Source organism: Tauraco erythrolophus, chromosome 13 (assembly GCF_009769465.1).
Source record: "Tauraco erythrolophus isolate bTauEry1 chromosome 13, bTauEry1.pri, whole genome shotgun sequence".
Taxonomy (NCBI): Eukaryota; Metazoa; Chordata; class Aves; order Musophagiformes; family Musophagidae; genus Tauraco; species Tauraco erythrolophus.
Window position 1 is genome coordinate 11,430,173 of NC_141477.1, and position 18,237 is coordinate 11,448,409.

The window sequence follows — 18,237 nt, forward strand, 5'->3', positions numbered from 1 at the left end:
CGTAAGCACTGCGCAGCGCGGCGCAAACGCGGCGCGCTGCATCCCGCCCCGGGAGACCCGAACACCCACGGAGGCTGCCGGCCGCGCGCGGAAGGAGCGATTTTTGCGTGACGCGAGAGAAGAGCTGCGCCATGAAAGCACCGGCAGGGCCTGGGGTGAGCGGGGCGCGTAGCGGGTGGTGCTGCTGGAGACCGGTTCCCAGCGGCTGAGGAAGGAACCTCCGCGTTCAGCTGCCTCTGCCGCCCGTGCTTCCCGTCCGGCCCGAGCCGGGCACTCGCTGCGCTGCAAGTGAAACACCCGCTGGGTCGGACTGGCCGCGGGTAGTTTTAAACGAAGTGGTTCATTTTCTGGAGCTGAGCTGCCCACGAGCATGGTGTTTTTCTCAATCCAGCTTCAGGTGCGTAGCTGATGTGCTGCTCTGTGGGAGGCTGACGGCGGGCTTGCTGTGCCTCTTGCCTGGGCGCGTCCCCTCTTCTTCCCACCATGGCTCTGTCCTGCGCCTTGAGGCTGCCGTGCTGGCACGTTCGCCCTTCGAGTGTTCTCCTGAGCACTCTGCCGGGTCGGTACCGCAGCCTGCTGACGGCGAAGAAGACGGTAGGAAAGCGGAAGGAAAAGAAGACGGCTAGAGAGGGCAGCAGCCTGCCGGGCGCCTTCTGGGAGGAGAGGTATGACTCTTCCAAAATGACCAAGCACTCTTCTAAGCACTAAGCACCTGAAGTGTTTAAAGCAGTGGGTTGGGGGGGTTCACCTCCACTTAGCTCTCCCCAGTAGGAATAGAAGAGCCAGGGCTCAGCTGGCTTTCCTGGAACTTGGCCTGGGGATAGGAATAATGGAAAAGATAAATGAAAAGGTCTAAGAAGAAAGGATCAGGAGCAGAGCAGTTGCTGTACTGGCAAGTGAAAAGTAATAGTGCACTTGATTTGCAGTTCCGTACCTGAAAGTAGTTGGCACTGGATGCTTTAGAAGCAGCTCCAAAAATTCCAGTAAGCAGTAACAACACCTTATCCAGCTATGAGGAGAGGTTCTCCGTGGGCTCAGTGAGTCAATAGTTGATGGATAGTTATAATAGTTTGGATCATTATCAACCTTTCCCCTTACTCTGTCGTCTTTTTTTTTTTAAATTGGCTTTTATGTGTTTTGTTCTGGCTCGCCCTGCCTCAAATACAATTAGTGTCAAGTTCTGAGGTTTATCTCTAAAATGCCACTGTGTGGGTGGCCTGGTCAGTGAGAGTGGGCAGCCTGTAATTCCCTGCCTGCCACACACAAACTGCATTTCACTGTGATTAATTTAATCTAGTAGAGCATTAGCAAAAAAAGTGTACTAGTAGCTGGAAATGTGAGCAGGTAGATGACGCAGGATGGAGGCATCGAGTGATGAGAGAAGCATCTTGCTCTTTTAGGGGAAAATTCCAGGCAGACGGGACTAAGGCTGTCCTCGGAGCACCGAGGGATGGCCAAAGCCTCTGATTCAGTGGGAGAAAGCAACAGAGCCTATCTGAAGCTACAACTTGATCTCTTTTTTTCCGTTCTCTGCCTGCACTTTGTGTTTTGTTTTGTTTTGTTTTTCCCCCTGTGACCTGAGTAACATTTGAATACTCATTTCCTTGGCTTTACCAGCCTAGAGTCAGATCTCACCCAGGGCTTGGCAGGGCCTCCATGGGTCCCTGTGAGGGGGAAACGCTGTTCCTGGCCCTGTCCCCTAAAGGAGGATCAGAAAGATACCTGGGTTACCCAGGATACCCAGACATTACTGGTCAATCTTTTGCCAAAGGCTCAGCCTCTCCTCTGGAGAGCTGGTCATTGTGGTTCCTGGGTTTCCTGTTCCAGCAACAAGTATCGTGCACCACGAAGGTGCCATGAAAAGAGAGTTTGGATGTTCACAGCCAGCAATTGTGCAGAGCCTGTACCAGAACAGTCCTGCCCATGAAGCAGCTGGCAAGGATGTTATGCCATAAGTATCAAGAGGTGAGTAGTGCTGGACACTACCCAGATGTTGTGCTTTCCAGGTTGGCAAATGCAGCGACTCCACTGTGGAGACTTCTCTGTCAAGAGCAGCTGCAGGTAAGATGTGCTTACGTGGACTTTTCTCTGTCATGTTGCCCCAACTGTCCCTTCTATCCTCCTTGAGCAAAGCCACTAGCATCTTAGTCACTTAATGCTGTAAACTTTTCAGACCCCATTTACTGCTGCTTTAATTCTTCAGTTATTGTGAAGGATAGAACTGGGAGGATCCCTGTGGGTCATGCGTGTGATCACTAGCAGCACAGAGGATGGGCACTTGTACAGTGATCTTGTCTAGTGCATGACAGCAGGTTCACTGGGGCTTCACATTGGACCAAGTGCTTCAGGCCAGTGCTTGGGGACCATGGACATGGGATTTCTCTCTCCCAGTTGCTCCAAGCAGCTGCAGTGATGAGAAAGGCAGAGTTCCTCTGGGGCTATATCCCACTTGCTATATTCCCTCCTGTTGGCCTTCCCAGAGGTGGGTAATGAAGAGCTGCCCACCATCATGTGGTCCCATGAGAGTGTTTCTGGCTTATCACTCTTCTGCAGGTGAAGTATGAAAGCCAGAGGAAGATTTTGCAGACACTGACATCTCGTCTTGAGGAGCTGGGCATAGATGCACAGAAACCTGATGGACTCTGCTGTCCTCTTCAGCCTGTAGTCCCTTCAGTGAGTATCACACGGGAACACTGTCCCCTCTGAGCCAGCAACAGTCTCTCACTTGGCTCCTGAAGAGTCTCACGGTGAGGATTACTTGGTTGCAGAGAATGTATCTGTGGCAGTCCTTGCTAGCTTCTGCTTTGCAGCCTGTGACTGCCAGAGAGTGAAACAAGCCCAGTGATTAGGAACCCTTTTTTGTGCCCAAGCCTTCTCTGATAAACCTGTCACCATTCTGTCACAGAGAGCCATTTCTTCTTAGCAAGGGGAAGTAGTAGGAGTCTCTCACAGAAACTCCATTTCTGCGTTTTGCACGTTTGTGTGCACGTTCCCATGTTGCCAACAGAACAACCAGGCTGGGTTTTGGCTTTCCTCCATTACTTTTTCTTCTCTTCTCTCTCAGCCCATCATCAATGGCTACTGAAATAAATCCACTTGCTCTGTGAACCGAGGACCGGATGGGAACCCCAAAACCGTGGGGTTGTATGTGGGAACTGGCAGAGGTCAGTGCAGCACAAGGAGCTGGACAGAAAACTGCTGGCATGGGCTGGGTTGGGGCAAAGCTCTGCTGTGACAGTCTCCATCTGAGTTAGAAGTCTGAATCCTGGGGGATCACAGAATGCTAGGGACCTCAAAGGGACCTCAAAGGATGATCTAGTCCAATCCCCCTGCCTGAGCAGGACCACCTAGATTAGATCACACAAGAACGCGTCCAGGCGGGTTTGGAACATCTCCAGAGAAGGAGACTCCACAACCTCTCTGGGCAGCCTGTTCCAGTGTTCTGGTACCCTTACTGGGAAGAAGTTCTTCCTCATGTTTAAACAGAACCTCCTATGTTCCAGCTTATATCCATTTCCTCTTGTCCTATCATTGGATGCCACTGAGAAGAGCCTGGCTCCATCCTCATGACAGTCACCCTTTACATATGGATGCCAACAAAAACACCGCAAAGTCTGGGGCAGCAATTTTAAAACCTCAGTTTATCTTCTTAACACGAGCTTCTAATTTGCTAAATGCAGCAGTAAGGACAACAGCTGTGGTAGCAGCCCCTCCAGGATTTAGCTTTGTTTTTCTTAATTATGCTGTTCCTGTGGTTTTGACATGCTCCAGGAGCCTGTGCTGAGCCGGGAAAGCATGGTGGGCTGTGCACATCCATAGGCAGCAGAGCAATGTTGGAAAGTGAAGGATGCGTTTGGGATGTGTGAGGCAGTTTGGTTTTGTGCAATGAAGATGTGAGCTATGTGCCCCTTGCAAGCTGCTTAGTGGTGAACTCCTTCACACCATTGATAGTAGCTTTTGCCTCTCAACATCCAAAGCAAGAGGTGCTGCGGTGGTTGCTGTATGCTTTTCTCATTGAAAAAAATAATTCCATGGATGCATTTTACCTCTGACAGCAGAAGTTTAGCATTTAAACTGCAGTGGGAATGCTGTCTTCCAGGCAACCTAAACTGCTTTGCTGCTGTAAGCCCACACCATTATTCTCCAGTTAGAAAACCAGCTTGTTCTGCTCTAGCTCCCTTAGTTTAAGAACAGTACAGTGACTCCTTTGGGAGTTGCTAGAGGACATTTAAAAAGCTTCCAGAGCGCCAGCCTCTTCATGGAAGTTAGTGACAGTAACCACCGGCAAAGGGAATCCTGGCAGTCCCGCAGACTGCGGGTACCTAGAACATCACAGGATTTAGTGGGGTGCTTGGATAACATTTTGTTCTTTTTTCTTCCTTTTTTTTTGTACAATGAGAGAATTCAGGGGAAAGGTCTCTCCACAGTTTATCATGTCAGATGCTACAGTTTTACATGCCCTGAAACAAAATAATTACATACCGGTCTGTCTTTCTCCAGCAAGAAATATTGTCTGTGTGAAAGCTGACCACATGGAGAACATACCGCCAAAACACAAACAAGTAGCCCAGGTAAATGTCATGTCTGTCCTTAGACTGTGGGATAGAGCGGCTGCCATAACTCTTATTTGGGAGAACGTTGTATTTTTAGTTATGGTGGATTTTCAAGTCCACTTTCATGTTCAGAGAAGTTTCAGGCCTGGTTCTGGTTGGGCCTGGATGGATAAATATTTTTTTAAAAAGCTTGCATGTTAATGTTGTAGCCTCTAAACTGTCCCAAAGAATCAAGTTAATCATGTGACAATGAATTCCTGCCAATCTATTACAATACATAAGAATCACAAATTAAAATTATTAAAATATCTTGCCTTCCAAGAACTTTGAAAGAGCTTTCACTCAATGTATTGAAATCAAACAGAAAGAAACAGATGATACTGGTGAAAGGGCCACCTGCTTGGGGTGCACAGTTATGCTGAGACCACAGCAGTTGTCTTTGCTGTCCTACAAGTGCTGTTTCCCCTCTGCTCAGTGCTATGAGGAGTTCATCCGTTGCTCCCCCCTGGACCCCTGCATCCTCTTCCACGAAGGTGGACACTGGCGGGAGCTCGTGGTACGCACCACCAGCTGTGGCCACGCTATGGCTATCATCACCTTCCACCCCCAGGAGCTGGGCCAGGTGAGTACGTGGAGGACAGGATCCCTGGCATCGGGTATCTGGCTGACCTGAGCTTGATGGGTGTCTCGCTGTGGAGAAGCGTCTAATCAAATTACCCAAACAGCTAGGTTTTCCTTTCTTGCTCTGGACAGGAGGCACTGGCTACTCAGAAAGCATTGCTTAAGGAGTTCTTCACATGTGGACCTGGAACAGCCTGTGCCTTGACTTCACTTTATTTCCAAGAGAGGTATATGTCTTGATGCAGGGAAAGAGTGGAAACAAAGCCACCCCCTTTTTCTCCTACCTTTCTGATCAAATTTAAATTTTGCCAGTTCAAGGAGTGCTTAAAGAGAATGACAGATGTTTGGATGCCTCCTGCAGATGTGGTCACATCTTTGTTTTTCCACATCTGAAATACTTGAATACACTATGGCTCTACCTCATGGGAGTTATGAGCCTGGGAACTAAACAAAAAAAACCTACAGTGACTTTCCCAAGACAGTAAATCACGTTAGCAGCAAAACTGGGGAACAGACCTGTGAAGTCATTTTAATCCTTTTAATGAATTCTAGGCTGTGCAAGTTACAGATCCCTTACAAAGAATCAGAATTCTTTGATCGTGTTGAAAGGCTCACATGAAATAAAGGGTGGAGGGGTCAGGGGGAGAACCATCCTCCCCTCACATGAGCACCTTGGGAATGGAAATGGTAATCAGCTGCCTCTCTGCTGCCTTCTAACGGCTGGTTTTTGTGTGCTCTGCTAGCACCATGACACGCTGCTCGCACGAGCAGTCCCCCTTCCAACTACTGCATGGAGAACCACACATATTTGAAGAAATGCTTGGCCTGAAGTTTCGCATCTCTCCAGATGCCTTTTTCCAAGTAAACACAGGTGGAGCAGAAGTTCTGTACCAGGCAGTCGCGGAGCTGAGTCAGGCTGGGGGGGACACTGTCCTCCTCGACATCTGCTGTGGAACAGGTGAGCAGTGGCTGTGTGAGCCTGGCTCCCAGGGCTGGTGCCCTGCATGCCAAAAATGAACCCTGCTATCTAAAGACTTGTTTCTTGAGCATGGATGTAAGGAGCACTTTTGTATCCCTCATTTCCAGGCACAATTGGTCTCTCTCTGGCTCACCAAGTGTCCAAGATTATTGGTATTGAGGTGGTGGAGAAGGCAATAGAGGATGCCAGGTGGAATGCAGCATTCAATGGTGAGTTCAAACTCACTATGGCAGAAAGTTTCAAACTAACTGCTGAAAAATTGGAAGCAGAAGTGATCAAAGGGATCCTAACAAGTTACCTTCATGCAGCAAGTTACCTTCATGTTATGCCTAATGTTTGGTGAGACTGACTCTGATCATTTCATGTGGTTGCTTTTTGCTTCACAGGAATCTCAAACTGTGAGTTTCACAGTGGAAAGGCAGAGGCTGTGCTACCACAACTCCTGTTGTCATGGGACGATACCCGACCCGTTGTTGCTGTGGTGAACCCATCTCGGGCTGGGCTCCGTGAGAGAATATGCTATTTATTTTCATCTTGAAAACAGAGAATTTTGAACAAGTTCTGTGAGACCTGTTATATTGGCTCCAAACCTGCTGCTCACTTAGTCTCTAGTTTCTTACCTTGTTGGTGATGGCAGCTAAAATCCCATAGCGTCTGCTGGTTTCAGTGCCTTTATCATGCTTTCTCTTTAAAGCAGACAGCTTTAATCTTCTTTTCCATCTTTCATAGGCTCACAGAATTATTTAGGAGAGAAGGAGCCTGTGGAGGTCTGTGGTGCAATCTCCCAACTTCAGAGTTGCACCAAGCAAGGCCATCTTCAGAGTTGTGTATGGTTGCACAGGGCTATAAAGTCCAGTATATCCAAGGGTGGACACCCTTTCCTGAAAACGTTTTCCCTAATATATGTAATCAGAATTTCCCTTTGCTGCAGTGCATCTGTTGCCTCTCATCCTCTTCTCATGCCCCTTTGAGAAGATTCTGGCTCTGTCTTCTCTATAATCCCCTGTGAGGACCCTTAAGATAGCAAATGGATGCCTGCTCACCTCTTCTCCAGGCTGAATATCCCCAGCCCTCATACTCTCCTCATGCATGCTGAGCCCCAGCCCTCTGACTGTCGTAGTGGTCTCTGCTGGACTCGCTCCAGTGTGTACAGGGAAGTTCCAAAGTGGTCCTGGTGCCCAGATGTGGTCTCAGAAGCGTGTGTGGAAGGTTTTACGTGCTTCTGCTTAATTAAATGACAATTCTTTTCCTTCATCCCCCTGGGAAGCAGAGGGATTTTTCCAGCTGCTCTACCCTGCTGAATCAGCTAAGCGGTTATCAGTGTGGGTCGTATCCCTGGCTTCCTGAGAGCCTGCATCTGAGACAAGAAATGGCAAAATGTGTATATTCTTTTTTGCCTGTATTTTTGACAGTTCAGTGCAGTTCTGTGATGCTTGCTAAGCAGTCATTCCTTCTGGAAAGCTCGTGGTGGTGGGTTGCTGCGAAAGCACGGTATCTGTTTTTGCAGATTACAGGGTTGTGCGAGCCATCCGAAACTGCAAGTCCATCCAAAGGCTGCTCTACATTTCCTGCAAGCCAGAGGGTGAAGCCATGAGGAACTTCCTTGAGTGAGCAATCTTCTTTCTTCCTTTCCACTGACCTTAGTGACAGACCTTATTATGTCCAGACAAGGGCATAAATATCTGACCTTCACTGTCGTGGGTTAGGTTGAACCCCCCCCCCCCACACAGCCGGTCACTCCCCCTCCCCCACCCCCAGGAATGAGGGAGAGAATTAAAGGATAAACGTGAAACCCGTGGGTTGAGATAAGAGTGATTTAATACAGATGATTTAATACAATGTAGGTGCTCACCACCCCCTCGTATGCGAAGCCCGTCTCGTCCCGAAAACTGCAAAATCCCGGACGAACGCGAGGCCTCGAAATAGAGAGGGGCAGAGAGGGAGAGATAGTACTCCGAGAGTGGGAGTACTGGGAGAGAGAGAGGAAAGAAAAAAAAGAAAGAAAAGCAATAGAGCGAAAAACACAGCAAGCGCAGAAGAGCAAAAGCGGCAAAAGCCAAAGCGCAAAAGCCAAAGCGCAAAAGCCCTTCTTCCCGGCTGACGCTCGCTTTTATACTGGGCATGACGCCGCATGATATGGAATACTGATTGGCCAGTTTGGCCCTCAGTCTTAAGTTCGCCACAAATCACAAGGGGAATGGTGTCCCCCTTGTCCCAGCTATGCTCCCCCCTTATCCCGCCGTGCTTCTGCACTCCGGCACACTGAAAAGTCCTTGGAGTTTCACATCCAACCACAAACATCAACTTGCTATCAGCATTCTTCTCAGAGTGAGCCTCTGAGTAAAACCAAAACACGGAGCTCTTCTAGCTGTTAAAAAAAAGAAGAGCTAACACTGTCCCAGCTAAAACTGGAACATTCACTTAGGAAGGTTTTGGTTGCAGCTGAATATCACTGGGTGAGTTCTGCAGGTGTGATCCAGGACTAGTCAGTGCATGGTCAGAAGTGTTTTATGTTTCTGCTTTACTTTGCATTTATCTGCAAGCTGCACTCACTGGTTTAAGGTAGTGGGTATTCTTTGGGGTTTATGTTCCAGAAGGATGCTTTAGTGCATCAGTAAGGAGTAGAAAATAATGCAAACATACTATAATAGCATTGTGCATCCTTCCCCAACAGAACAGCGCATCTGGATGAGGGATACTGAGTCCAGTGACTTCACTGCAGGGATGTTGGCCCCTAGCCAACAAAGTAGAATCATAGAATCATAGAATCATAGAATGGTTAGGGCTGGAAGGGACCTTCAAAGGTCATCTAGTCCAACCCCCCTGCAAGGAACAGGGATATCTCCAACTAGATCAGGTTGCTCAGGGCCTTGTCCAAGCTGGCCTTGAATGTCTCCAGGGATGGAGCATCCACCACCTCTCTGGGCAACCTGTTCCAGTGTTCTACCACTCTCATAGTAAAAAATTTTTTCCTAATATCCAACCTGAACCTACCTCCCTCTATTTTAAAACCATTACCCCTTGTCCTATCATAACTGGCCCTCCTGAACAGCCTCTCCCCATCTTTCCTGTACACGCAAGGGGATTAGTCACCTGCTTAGGATTAATCGTATAGCTAAGTCTTTATCTGGGGCAGGTCCGTTTGCAGGTGATAAATCTGTCTGCAGGTAACCTATGAAGGTAGTGCAAAACTGAGGATTATTTCCTAAGGGTATTAAGCTTGCGAGAAAGGGAATGGCTTTAAACCAGCCATTGACTCTTCAGCTTGTCTGTGAGGTTTTCAGAGCTGGTTTGGGATTCAGTATTGATGGTTGCAGACCTCAGCCAGTGTCAGCTGCAGACTCCGAGGGATGTTAGCCAAATACACGATACCTCCTTAGTATCACATACCTCTGTGCTATTGTGCTACCGATAATGGTGGGAAGGTTTCTGCTATTGGTCTAAAGGATGCTCTCTTTGCTTTCCACAGGCTGTGCTGCCCATCTGACCCAGGGAAGAAGCTGGTAGGAGAGCCATTTGCCCCCATGTTGGCTATACCTTTTGACATGTTTCCTCATACTGTTCATTGTGAGCTGGTGCTGCTGTTCACCCGCTGACAAGGAGATAAGTATGCCAGTTCTGAGAGCTTGGGAAGCAACCTCCTACTGTTCTGAAGACCAGTGTTGATGTAGTTAGGATTTTATCTTATTTTCTTGAAAATTGTATAAAAATAAATAATTTTGCTTTTGCTCTTACTTTGGGTTGTCTAACTACACTTTTCTGTACAGAAACACTCAGATTTCTGGGCTGAAAAAGTCCTCTGTAGCATTTCATCACCCTTCCCTCCCTGCAAACCTCTTCTTGGGCTGCTGGTTAAAGCAGCCTGGGAAATACTCTCTCCCTGGCGTTGTGAGTTTTCACCATCAATATATGAATACATATGAATATAATATGTGAATATATGTAATATATGAATACTAAAATCCACTGTACTTTCTAATAGTGCCATGCCATTAGTTCTCTGCTTGCTTCAAGGATATTTCAAGTGTTTTTCAAGTTGATAGTGAACTTAATATGAAGAAACCATAGGAACTAGAAATCCTCATGCTTCACTGGGAAAATAATGACTTTTAGGATCAGGGAAATATTTCCTTTTTAAACTTCCAAAACCAATATTGAATTGCTGTCAGTTGCGTGGGTAAGTTGGAGGCAATGAGAAAAAAATTACTTTTTTTTATAAAACAAAATAGAGAACATATTTCAGTGTATCTTCTTCCACACCTGCCCTCCCTTCTCCACTAATGCTTGTTGATACCTAAATATGAAATGCCCTGTGAAAAGGTCAGCAGCAACAAGTTATTTCCTCATCAGGTTGCTCTGCAGTAGCCAATTCAAAAATCTGATGTGTTTTGTATCTGTCCTGCCATGCTCACTGACTGGTAAGCTGTGAGCCTCAATGTTATACGAAGTTCTCTCCAGCTCTTCATGGAACTGCTACAACCTGGAGGTAGGTCTGAGTAAGCAGAGTTCCCTTGTGTTTTGTGAACTCCAGGGTTTTTTGAGGGCTCCTTTTATTTTTAATTTTTACTTTTTATGTTGTATTGAAGTTACCCTTTGATGTATCCTGGTCATCTGGGTCAGACCAGTTGCAGAACATGTTTCTATAGTCAGGCTATTAAATTTGACTCTTTCCTCTGAAAGAGGAGTTTCCTGTCTGATTTGGGTGAATCAAGGCTGATAAACTCCCAAGGAAACAGGAAGAGCTGCCTATATTTTTTCAGACTTTTAACTCCAGTCTTACGGAACCCTGAGCTTGGAATAATAATGACAACCACCAGTTCTCAAGCCATGGGGGCTTAAAATACATGAGTTTAGGACTTGAGACTTATACACCAGAAAGGAAGGTCATGGGGGAGATTCCTGACAAGCACAGGAAGCGTCACTTTTGTACTACCCCAGGAGTGTAAGATTTATGCAGTGTTACAGACTCTTGTTTTCAGTTCATAGCGAGGGATGCAGTTTTCTAGCAGTTCTGTATTGTAAAATTATACCTTGGCTTCTCACTGTGAGATCTGAATGGATTTCTGCTTAGCCTGGCTATGCTTTTGTCAAGAGGAAAATTGCTGCAAAGTAGAGGGAGAAAGATAATGACTTTACATCTGAAAGTAATAGATCAGGAAACCTTTCCACTAGTTTCTGGAGAGCTGAACATACAGGACAGGCTTTATCTGCAATGGGAGAGAGTGGCCCTTTTGGGAATCAGGTTCCAGGACAGCCACAGGGGCAAGACATCATTTTTGCTTTTCTGGGGCAAATACATTAAGCAATATGTTGTCTGGTGTGTATTAGCGTCTGATCATCTGAAAGTGAAAGCTGCCTATGTACAAGAGACCTCTGACCACTTTTTCTCCATAGCATGTTACTCCCGTGCCCTCTGCTAACTTGTCCTCAATTTCTCACTAGTGAGCAATTGTGCTATGCATTTGGCTGCCATCCTGCATCCCTGGAACTGGCTCAGTTTTGCTTTTTTGTGGGTAATTAATGGAACAGGCAAGGAAACAGAGGATGACTTAACGGTACGAGCAGTGGGAATGCTTATCGCTCAGGTGCTAGAGCTGCCTGGCTCCGGCTGCACGGCTGCAGGGCATTAGGACCCGGAGGTTGCTGAGTGGAGGAGGCTGAATCCCCCTCCCGCTGTCATCCTCACTGCCTCTGCAGCTTTATTCCTCATCTCCTTCAATGGTGACGGACTACCTGCCGCCTGGGCTGGCAGCCAGGACCGGCTCCCAGCAGCTCCATGGCATCTCCCAGGACTATCACCATCGTTGCCCTCTCGGTGGCCCTGGGGCTCTTCTTCATCTTTATGGGGACCATCAAACTGACCCCTCGGCTCAGCAGAGATGCCTACAATGAGATGGTGAGTATGGCATTGGCAGCATGAAGGGAGCCATATTAGGGCTCTCTCCTCTCAACCTTGCAGCAGAAGCAGTGTTTGCAGCAGGGTACACGGAGGGTGACCGTTCTGGAGCCCTGAGCAACGGGAGGGAGAGGGAAGAAGCTTATCTGTCTCCTTATTTGATGGATATGGAGAGAAACAAATAATGCACAGTGCCGAGGATATCCTGGCAGCCTTTGCCTGGGCTCTGTCTGAGCCTATCCATGGAGAAACCTCTTGGATAAGGACGGGGAGGGGAGGTGAACAGGATGGGGTAGCACAGCACACTGATGCCTGCAAAAATATGAGGACACAAGGATCTCTGAAAAGCAAGGTCTGAAAAGTGCCATATATGTAGCAGGCAGGTACAGCTGATCCCTGGGAGAATACCTACCCCCTGGACTGTGGGTAGGAAAAGCAGATGCCGGCTTTGGCAGCGAGATGATCATCCTCCAAATTCTGTGCTTCAAAGCAAGGGTAAGACACTGACTGTACCTACGTCACCAGACTTGTGCAGGGATTAATTCATGACCATGAAACACTTTTAGATTCTTAGCTGGCAGAAGAAGATGTTATTAATAGTCACTTTATTATTCCCTTTAGCCTGTGAAATGAGCCTCTCCTCCTCTTGCCTAGTGGGAAAGGGGTGGGGAGAGGAAGAAGTCACTGTATGCATTTCTCAGCTAGTTTATGCTCCTCTGCCCAGGGCTAACCCTGCAATACAGCTTTGCTGGCTGCAAGCTGCAGGCAGGTGAGGGACTGGCTGCCACGTTTTGCTTCCTTGTCTAGGTTTGTTTATTCTCCTGCTGCCATCCCTGCTGCCCCTGCTAAAAAGCAATGGTATAATTTTTGTGCCCCTGAAAAAGTAGTTCTGGAAGTTTCCAGCACATTCTGTTTTCTCCCTTTGCTCCATCTGCCCAGTTGCTTTTCCCTAGCTCTCAAATAACATCTGAATTGCAGTGCCTCGTCTGCAGCCCAGTACAGGGATCTCACAGAGAAGAATCACCAAGAAGTAACTCTAGAGCAAGAGACTGAGATAAAATGCCCAGAAAACAAAGCTATTAAGCTTTTGCTACATAAGGGACAGAAAAAAGCACTGAGACTTTAGAAGCATTGCAAGGTCCGTGCTCTGTAAAATATTTCGCTTCTCTGGCCCTTTCTGCTTTATCAAGAGTCAAGCCTCCATGTACGAATGATCTCCGTTTTTACAAAGGGAAAGCAGAGACACTCACGTACTCCACAGCACCATCATACTTAATAGCGCATATTGTAACATGTTCACGGCTCACTAGGCTTTCATGCTTTTGCTGGGCTGCATACCAGTGTGGCCTGTCATGTAATGGAGACAGTGAAAACCTGATCTTGCCAATCAATAAGCATGGCTTCTTTCCCTGCGCAAATAGAGAACCTCTGTCATTTACCCACAACACCAAACCTGCAGTTTTTCATTCAGCAAAAAACCAGACACACTAGTTTGTCTATTAAAATACTTCAAATACCAGAGTACTGTAGGACATGCTGATAGTACATTTCTTTGTAAAGGTGTATTTTTTATAACTGTTTAAAAATACACTGCTCTCAGAGGTTTTATTCACTGAAGGTTTAAAATGCATCCTTACAATGCATACACTTAAGAGTAAATGTGTCATGAGATCTTCAATTATTTAGTAGGAAAAATGACAGTGCTGTATATTTTTCAACTACATCTGCAGTGTCAGCTCCTCTTAGAAGGAAGCAGAAAAATTTAGAGAAGCAAGGAAGCTCTGTATGCCTGTAGTGCGGGTTTCCAAAATCACATGGAAGTAAATCTACAATCTGATCAGCAACTGTGAGAGCTTAACAACTCTTTATGTGAGATTTGGCTTCCATTTCCCTCTCCCTGATTAGAAAGCAGAGAACATAATAGCAAGAATATCTGCAGAGATAGTATACCCAAGTGTAAGCAGAAATAATTTCAGTGTCTCCAATTACTAGGAGCTTTATTAAAATATAAAAAAAAAGGGAAATGCTTGATTGAAAAAGAAAAATAAAACACACAAAACCAATAAACCTACGAGCATCTAACATTCAAATGCAAGAACTTGAACATGTGTAAGCACAAAGGTTGTTTCTTCCCTAAACAATGAGGCAGCTGTGTAAGGAGGCTGAGTCTTCCAACTTGTACTGCATCTAAATCAAGCATAGACCAGGGAGCAAAGGATGTCAAATGTCAGCTTGCTTTCATCTGAGGAGAAAAAGGATCATAAAGATATGTAAGCACAGGATAGGGTTGGTGAAGCTCAGCTACGATGTATAGTCCCATGCTAAGACTGTACTGCCCATAAACACTGGGATGGTGTTAAGTTGCTTTGAGGTAGAAATAGATTTCTGGTATTTCTTGCTGTGCCTTGGCTTTACAGGGACTAGATGCAAAAGAGAGAGGGACTTTTTTTTTAACAACATGGTTCTGCATTGCTAATTCTAGCAATTGTAACTTCAGATTTCAGGAGAAGGTACACCTGGCCTAGTCCTAGCTCCAAAGACAGGTGCTAGATTGCAGAACTGTTTTCCAGTGAGGAGACAACAGCTTAAAAAGAGGGAATTCCACATTGATGGTGTCAATATCCCTCCAACAGAAGCTTTAGGGGTACAGATTGGATATTGTGCCAGAGGGGTCTGTGACGAATGAAGTGATCTTTAGGTCATATTGACATCAATCTATTTCATTGGAGGTCACCTTTGCCATTATTCTCTCACATTATGGTGTTCTCCACTATTACTGCTTGATTTCAGAAACGAGCATATAAAAGCTACGTGCGGGCCCTCCCCATGCTAAAGAAGATGGGAGTCAGCTCCATCCTTCTCCGCAAGAGCATTGGTGCCCTAGAAGTGGTGTGTGGCATTGTCATGACACTGGTGCCTGGTCGCCCCAAAGACGTGGCCAACTTTCTCCTCCTCCTCCTTGTGCTGGCTGTGCTCTTTTTCCACCAGCTAGTGGGGGATCCACTCAAGCGTTATGCCCATGCCCTAGTCTTTGGGATCCTGCTTACCTGTCGTCTCCTGATTGCCCGCCAGCCTGAGGAGCAGCTGCCAGAAAAGAGGATCCTCTCAGTCAATGGGGATGAGCAGCCAATCAACCATGAAGCAGCTCCTGAGAAAGGCAAAATGAAGGTATCCTAGTTGAGTGTGTGTGAGAAATACAGACCCTCGAGGCAGCTCTCTCCAAAATCACCCAGAAGATTTGTTTTTTATTTACCTATTTATATTTATATTTTTTGTCTGTCTAAATAAAGTTGCACTTGGGGTCTGAGACACACATGGTATGTCTACACTGTAGTCTTGCTTTTGCTGCTGCCCTGTAAGGTAGAAAAATACAAGCTAGCTTTAACCAGGACAGCTTGGAGGCAGTTAGCAGCCTGGCTGAAGTAGTGCTGGCCTCAGCAGGAGCCGCAAAACCAGCCTGAGAGCATAGGCGAAGACTTGGGCAGGTAGTCATGCTAACTCGGCATTGCTGCAGAGGGGAAGTTAGTCCTTGAGCATCAGCCTCAAGCCCCATAGGAGTTGAAACCTACCCTGGATGCACTTCTGCTGTGTGGCAGTCTCGGCAACAGCAGCTGGGTAGAACATAACCATAGTGTCCCTGTACTGGCTTGTGCAGCCCCATCTACAAATCTGTTTCCTTTTCCATAGTCGAGGGGGGAAAGGACCTTACAGAGCATAAAAGTGCTGTTTGTTGTGTTTGAGAATGGGATCCTTTAGTCTTTGCTGTCTCTGTGCCCAGTCCTTTCTTTCAACTGGTTACCCAGGGAAAACATGGAGGCACTATTTGCCTCTTCCTCAATTTCCACACTTTACAGAGGCTCTGAAACTGAGACAGTGGCCTAGTAACAGTAATTTTTTGCCTGCTTCACACAAGGCAATGGCATCTCTTTATCCCTCTTGGCAGAGAGTACGGATTCCCTCATGAGGGGGTGAGGAGCAGAACTGCCCAAAGAACTCCAAAATATCTGTCTGCTGTTGGAAAATAGCATCATGCTCCCTATTTCCTTGCAAGAAAAACATTCTTTTCCACAACTACTGCAACTTTACAGAATTGTCAGTTATTGTTGATAGATGAGGTTCTGAACGTGTCCAGGTACCTCATAGTTCATCCCACATACAGGTTCAGTGCGCTAGGTAAAGTCTTGTCACCAGAGCCTGAATCCATCTGTTGTATCTGAAATCTTACAGAGCGTCATAAGAAGCATGTGTTACCTCTGAGTTTGTTTTTCTTGATGTATGTCTGTTTTCAGTTTTTCCTTCTTTTCTTACTTATTCATGAAAATAAACTTTTTGAAATTTGGAGAAAAATGTCTTGACAGAAACAAATGTCTTTTTTAAGAGACACATCTGAAAATATTTTTCCTGTGCTCAAACACTGCACCTAAAATGGCAGAATCATGTCAAGGGAATTTCAGAGAAAGACAAGATGATGCAGGATGGAAGCCATATGAACACTACCAGGCTATATATTAATAACCACAGGCATTTAAAAGAGATGTTTGAACATTTTCATGAAACAGTCTCAGATAAATTTCTGCTTCAGTACAATGTGGCAGCGAGAAAAGATATTAAAACACCAGTAACATGTGAGTATTATGTCTTTATAAAAATTGATGATGTTCATATGCAACATATCCAGTTTTCTTCCTAAGTTTGCTGCTAAAACAGGTGTAGTTGTAAATATAGATACATGCTGAAAAATCTCCTCTTAGAGCCCCAAAGAGTGACTATTTATCTTATCAGATGTGTGCCCTGAACACAGGAAACTATCAATGGACCACCTTTGATGGACAATCTCTCATCTTTACAGATTACCTCAAGGTCATGCCAAATGTATGCAGAATTTGCTTCACTTCCCAAAAGACACACTTCATCTACCATGCCCTGACTGGAGGTATTACATCACTTTTTAATTCAAAACCAAATAAAAATACTGCCAACCACACCATGATGTGTATTCATACACCTTTTGGCCAGCTGCCCCTCACATGCGCATCCAGCTCAGTAAACTTTTGGAAATGTTTGTCTTTTGTAACACTCTTCATTGAAACCTGTATAGGAGCCAAGATACAAAACGTAAAACCTGCAAAAACTTCAGCGTGTTAATAAATTCCCCCTTTCCACATTTGCAACAGTTGAGTTACTGCTCTGCAGTAGCGGCGACATGTTCTTCACTACAGGGGCAGACAAGACGCTTCTTTAAGTCCGGTAACAAGAATTCCGTATTCATCTGTAATGGGTGGACCTCCATCATTGCCCCTCAGCATCAGCCAACTATTTTGGGAGCTACCGGTCACCTTTGCTTGCTAGAGGTGGTGAGGCGCCACGCACTGATTGAGTTCTTTTTAAGGCCACAATGCTAATTTATTCTACCTATTCCCTCCCCGCCCCCCCCCTCCCCCCGCGCTTTTCTTTCTATTTTTTATCGGCAAACCGATAATTTCACGAAAAGGGATGAAAAGGATGAAAAAGAGCGCTGCGTTCCACCGACACGACTCCATTTCCCAGCGCTTAGCCCCACCCCCCACGGGCGTTCCGAGCGGCACCGCCGCGGGATCGCGCACACTCCGAAACGCCCGGGACGGGGCGGAAGCGCGGCCGTTCCCGTCCGGAACGGGCTGTGCTGGGCATGCGCGGAACGAGGAGGAGCAGGAGGAGGGCAAGATGGGCCCGCCGGCTGCTTGCGCATGCGCGTTGTGTGGCGCGGAGGTTTGAACTGCGGGGCGGTTGGAGCCGATGCTGGCGGGAGGTAACTGCGGTGCGCGCTGTGGAGGGCCCTGGGGATGGGCCTCCCCGGGGGATCCCTGCCGCCGCTCTTGGGGCCCCGGAGCCGGTATGCCAGAGTGCGGCGGCGGGGCCGGCCCGGCCCGGCCCGAGCCGGGCCGACCGTGGCTCCCTCCGTTCCCGCAGGGCCGCTCCTGGCGCCGGGCGGCCGGAGCATCACAGAGGCCTTTGCGAGGGCGTCCGCGGGGAGCCGCTGCGGGAGCCGGAGGGAGAAGGGCGGGCGGGCGTGGTCTGGGGAGGAGTGGGAGGGATGTTCGTGCCCAGTGTCCGCCTGGAAATGTCTGGTACTGTACAACTGTGCAATGGTCGGGTCGCTGTTAGTGACAACCGACGTTACAGCCTGTATGTTCGTTCCGTTTTAAGGT

At 47.1% G+C, this 18,237-nt stretch overlaps 2 protein-coding genes across 2 annotated transcripts; both read left to right on the top strand.

Annotated features, from left to right (window-relative positions):
- The first annotated feature begins 266 nt into the window (after positions 1 to 266).
- On the top strand, positions 267 to 9,908 carry TRMT2B (tRNA methyltransferase 2B). The gene is given in 12 exon segments (XM_086619700.1): positions 267 to 665; positions 2,007 to 2,061; positions 2,554 to 2,673; positions 3,065 to 3,164; positions 4,501 to 4,571; positions 5,029 to 5,175; positions 5,307 to 5,401; positions 5,918 to 6,132; positions 6,261 to 6,362; positions 6,540 to 6,659; positions 7,661 to 7,760; positions 9,623 to 9,908. Coding segments are annotated over 12 exon segments (1,434 nt in total). The 5' UTR covers positions 267 to 483; the 3' UTR covers positions 9,750 to 9,908.
- A 2,021-nt stretch (positions 9,909 to 11,929) lies between these two features.
- Positions 11,930 to 15,252, top strand: TMEM35A (transmembrane protein 35A). The gene is made up of 2 exons (XM_009988530.2): positions 11,930 to 12,049; positions 14,840 to 15,252. Exons 1-2 carry the CDS (start codon positions 11,930 to 11,932, stop codon positions 15,224 to 15,226), a joined length of 507 nt encoding a protein of 168 aa, XP_009986832.1. The 3' UTR covers positions 15,227 to 15,252.
- The last annotated feature ends 2,985 nt before the right edge of the window (positions 15,253 to 18,237 follow it).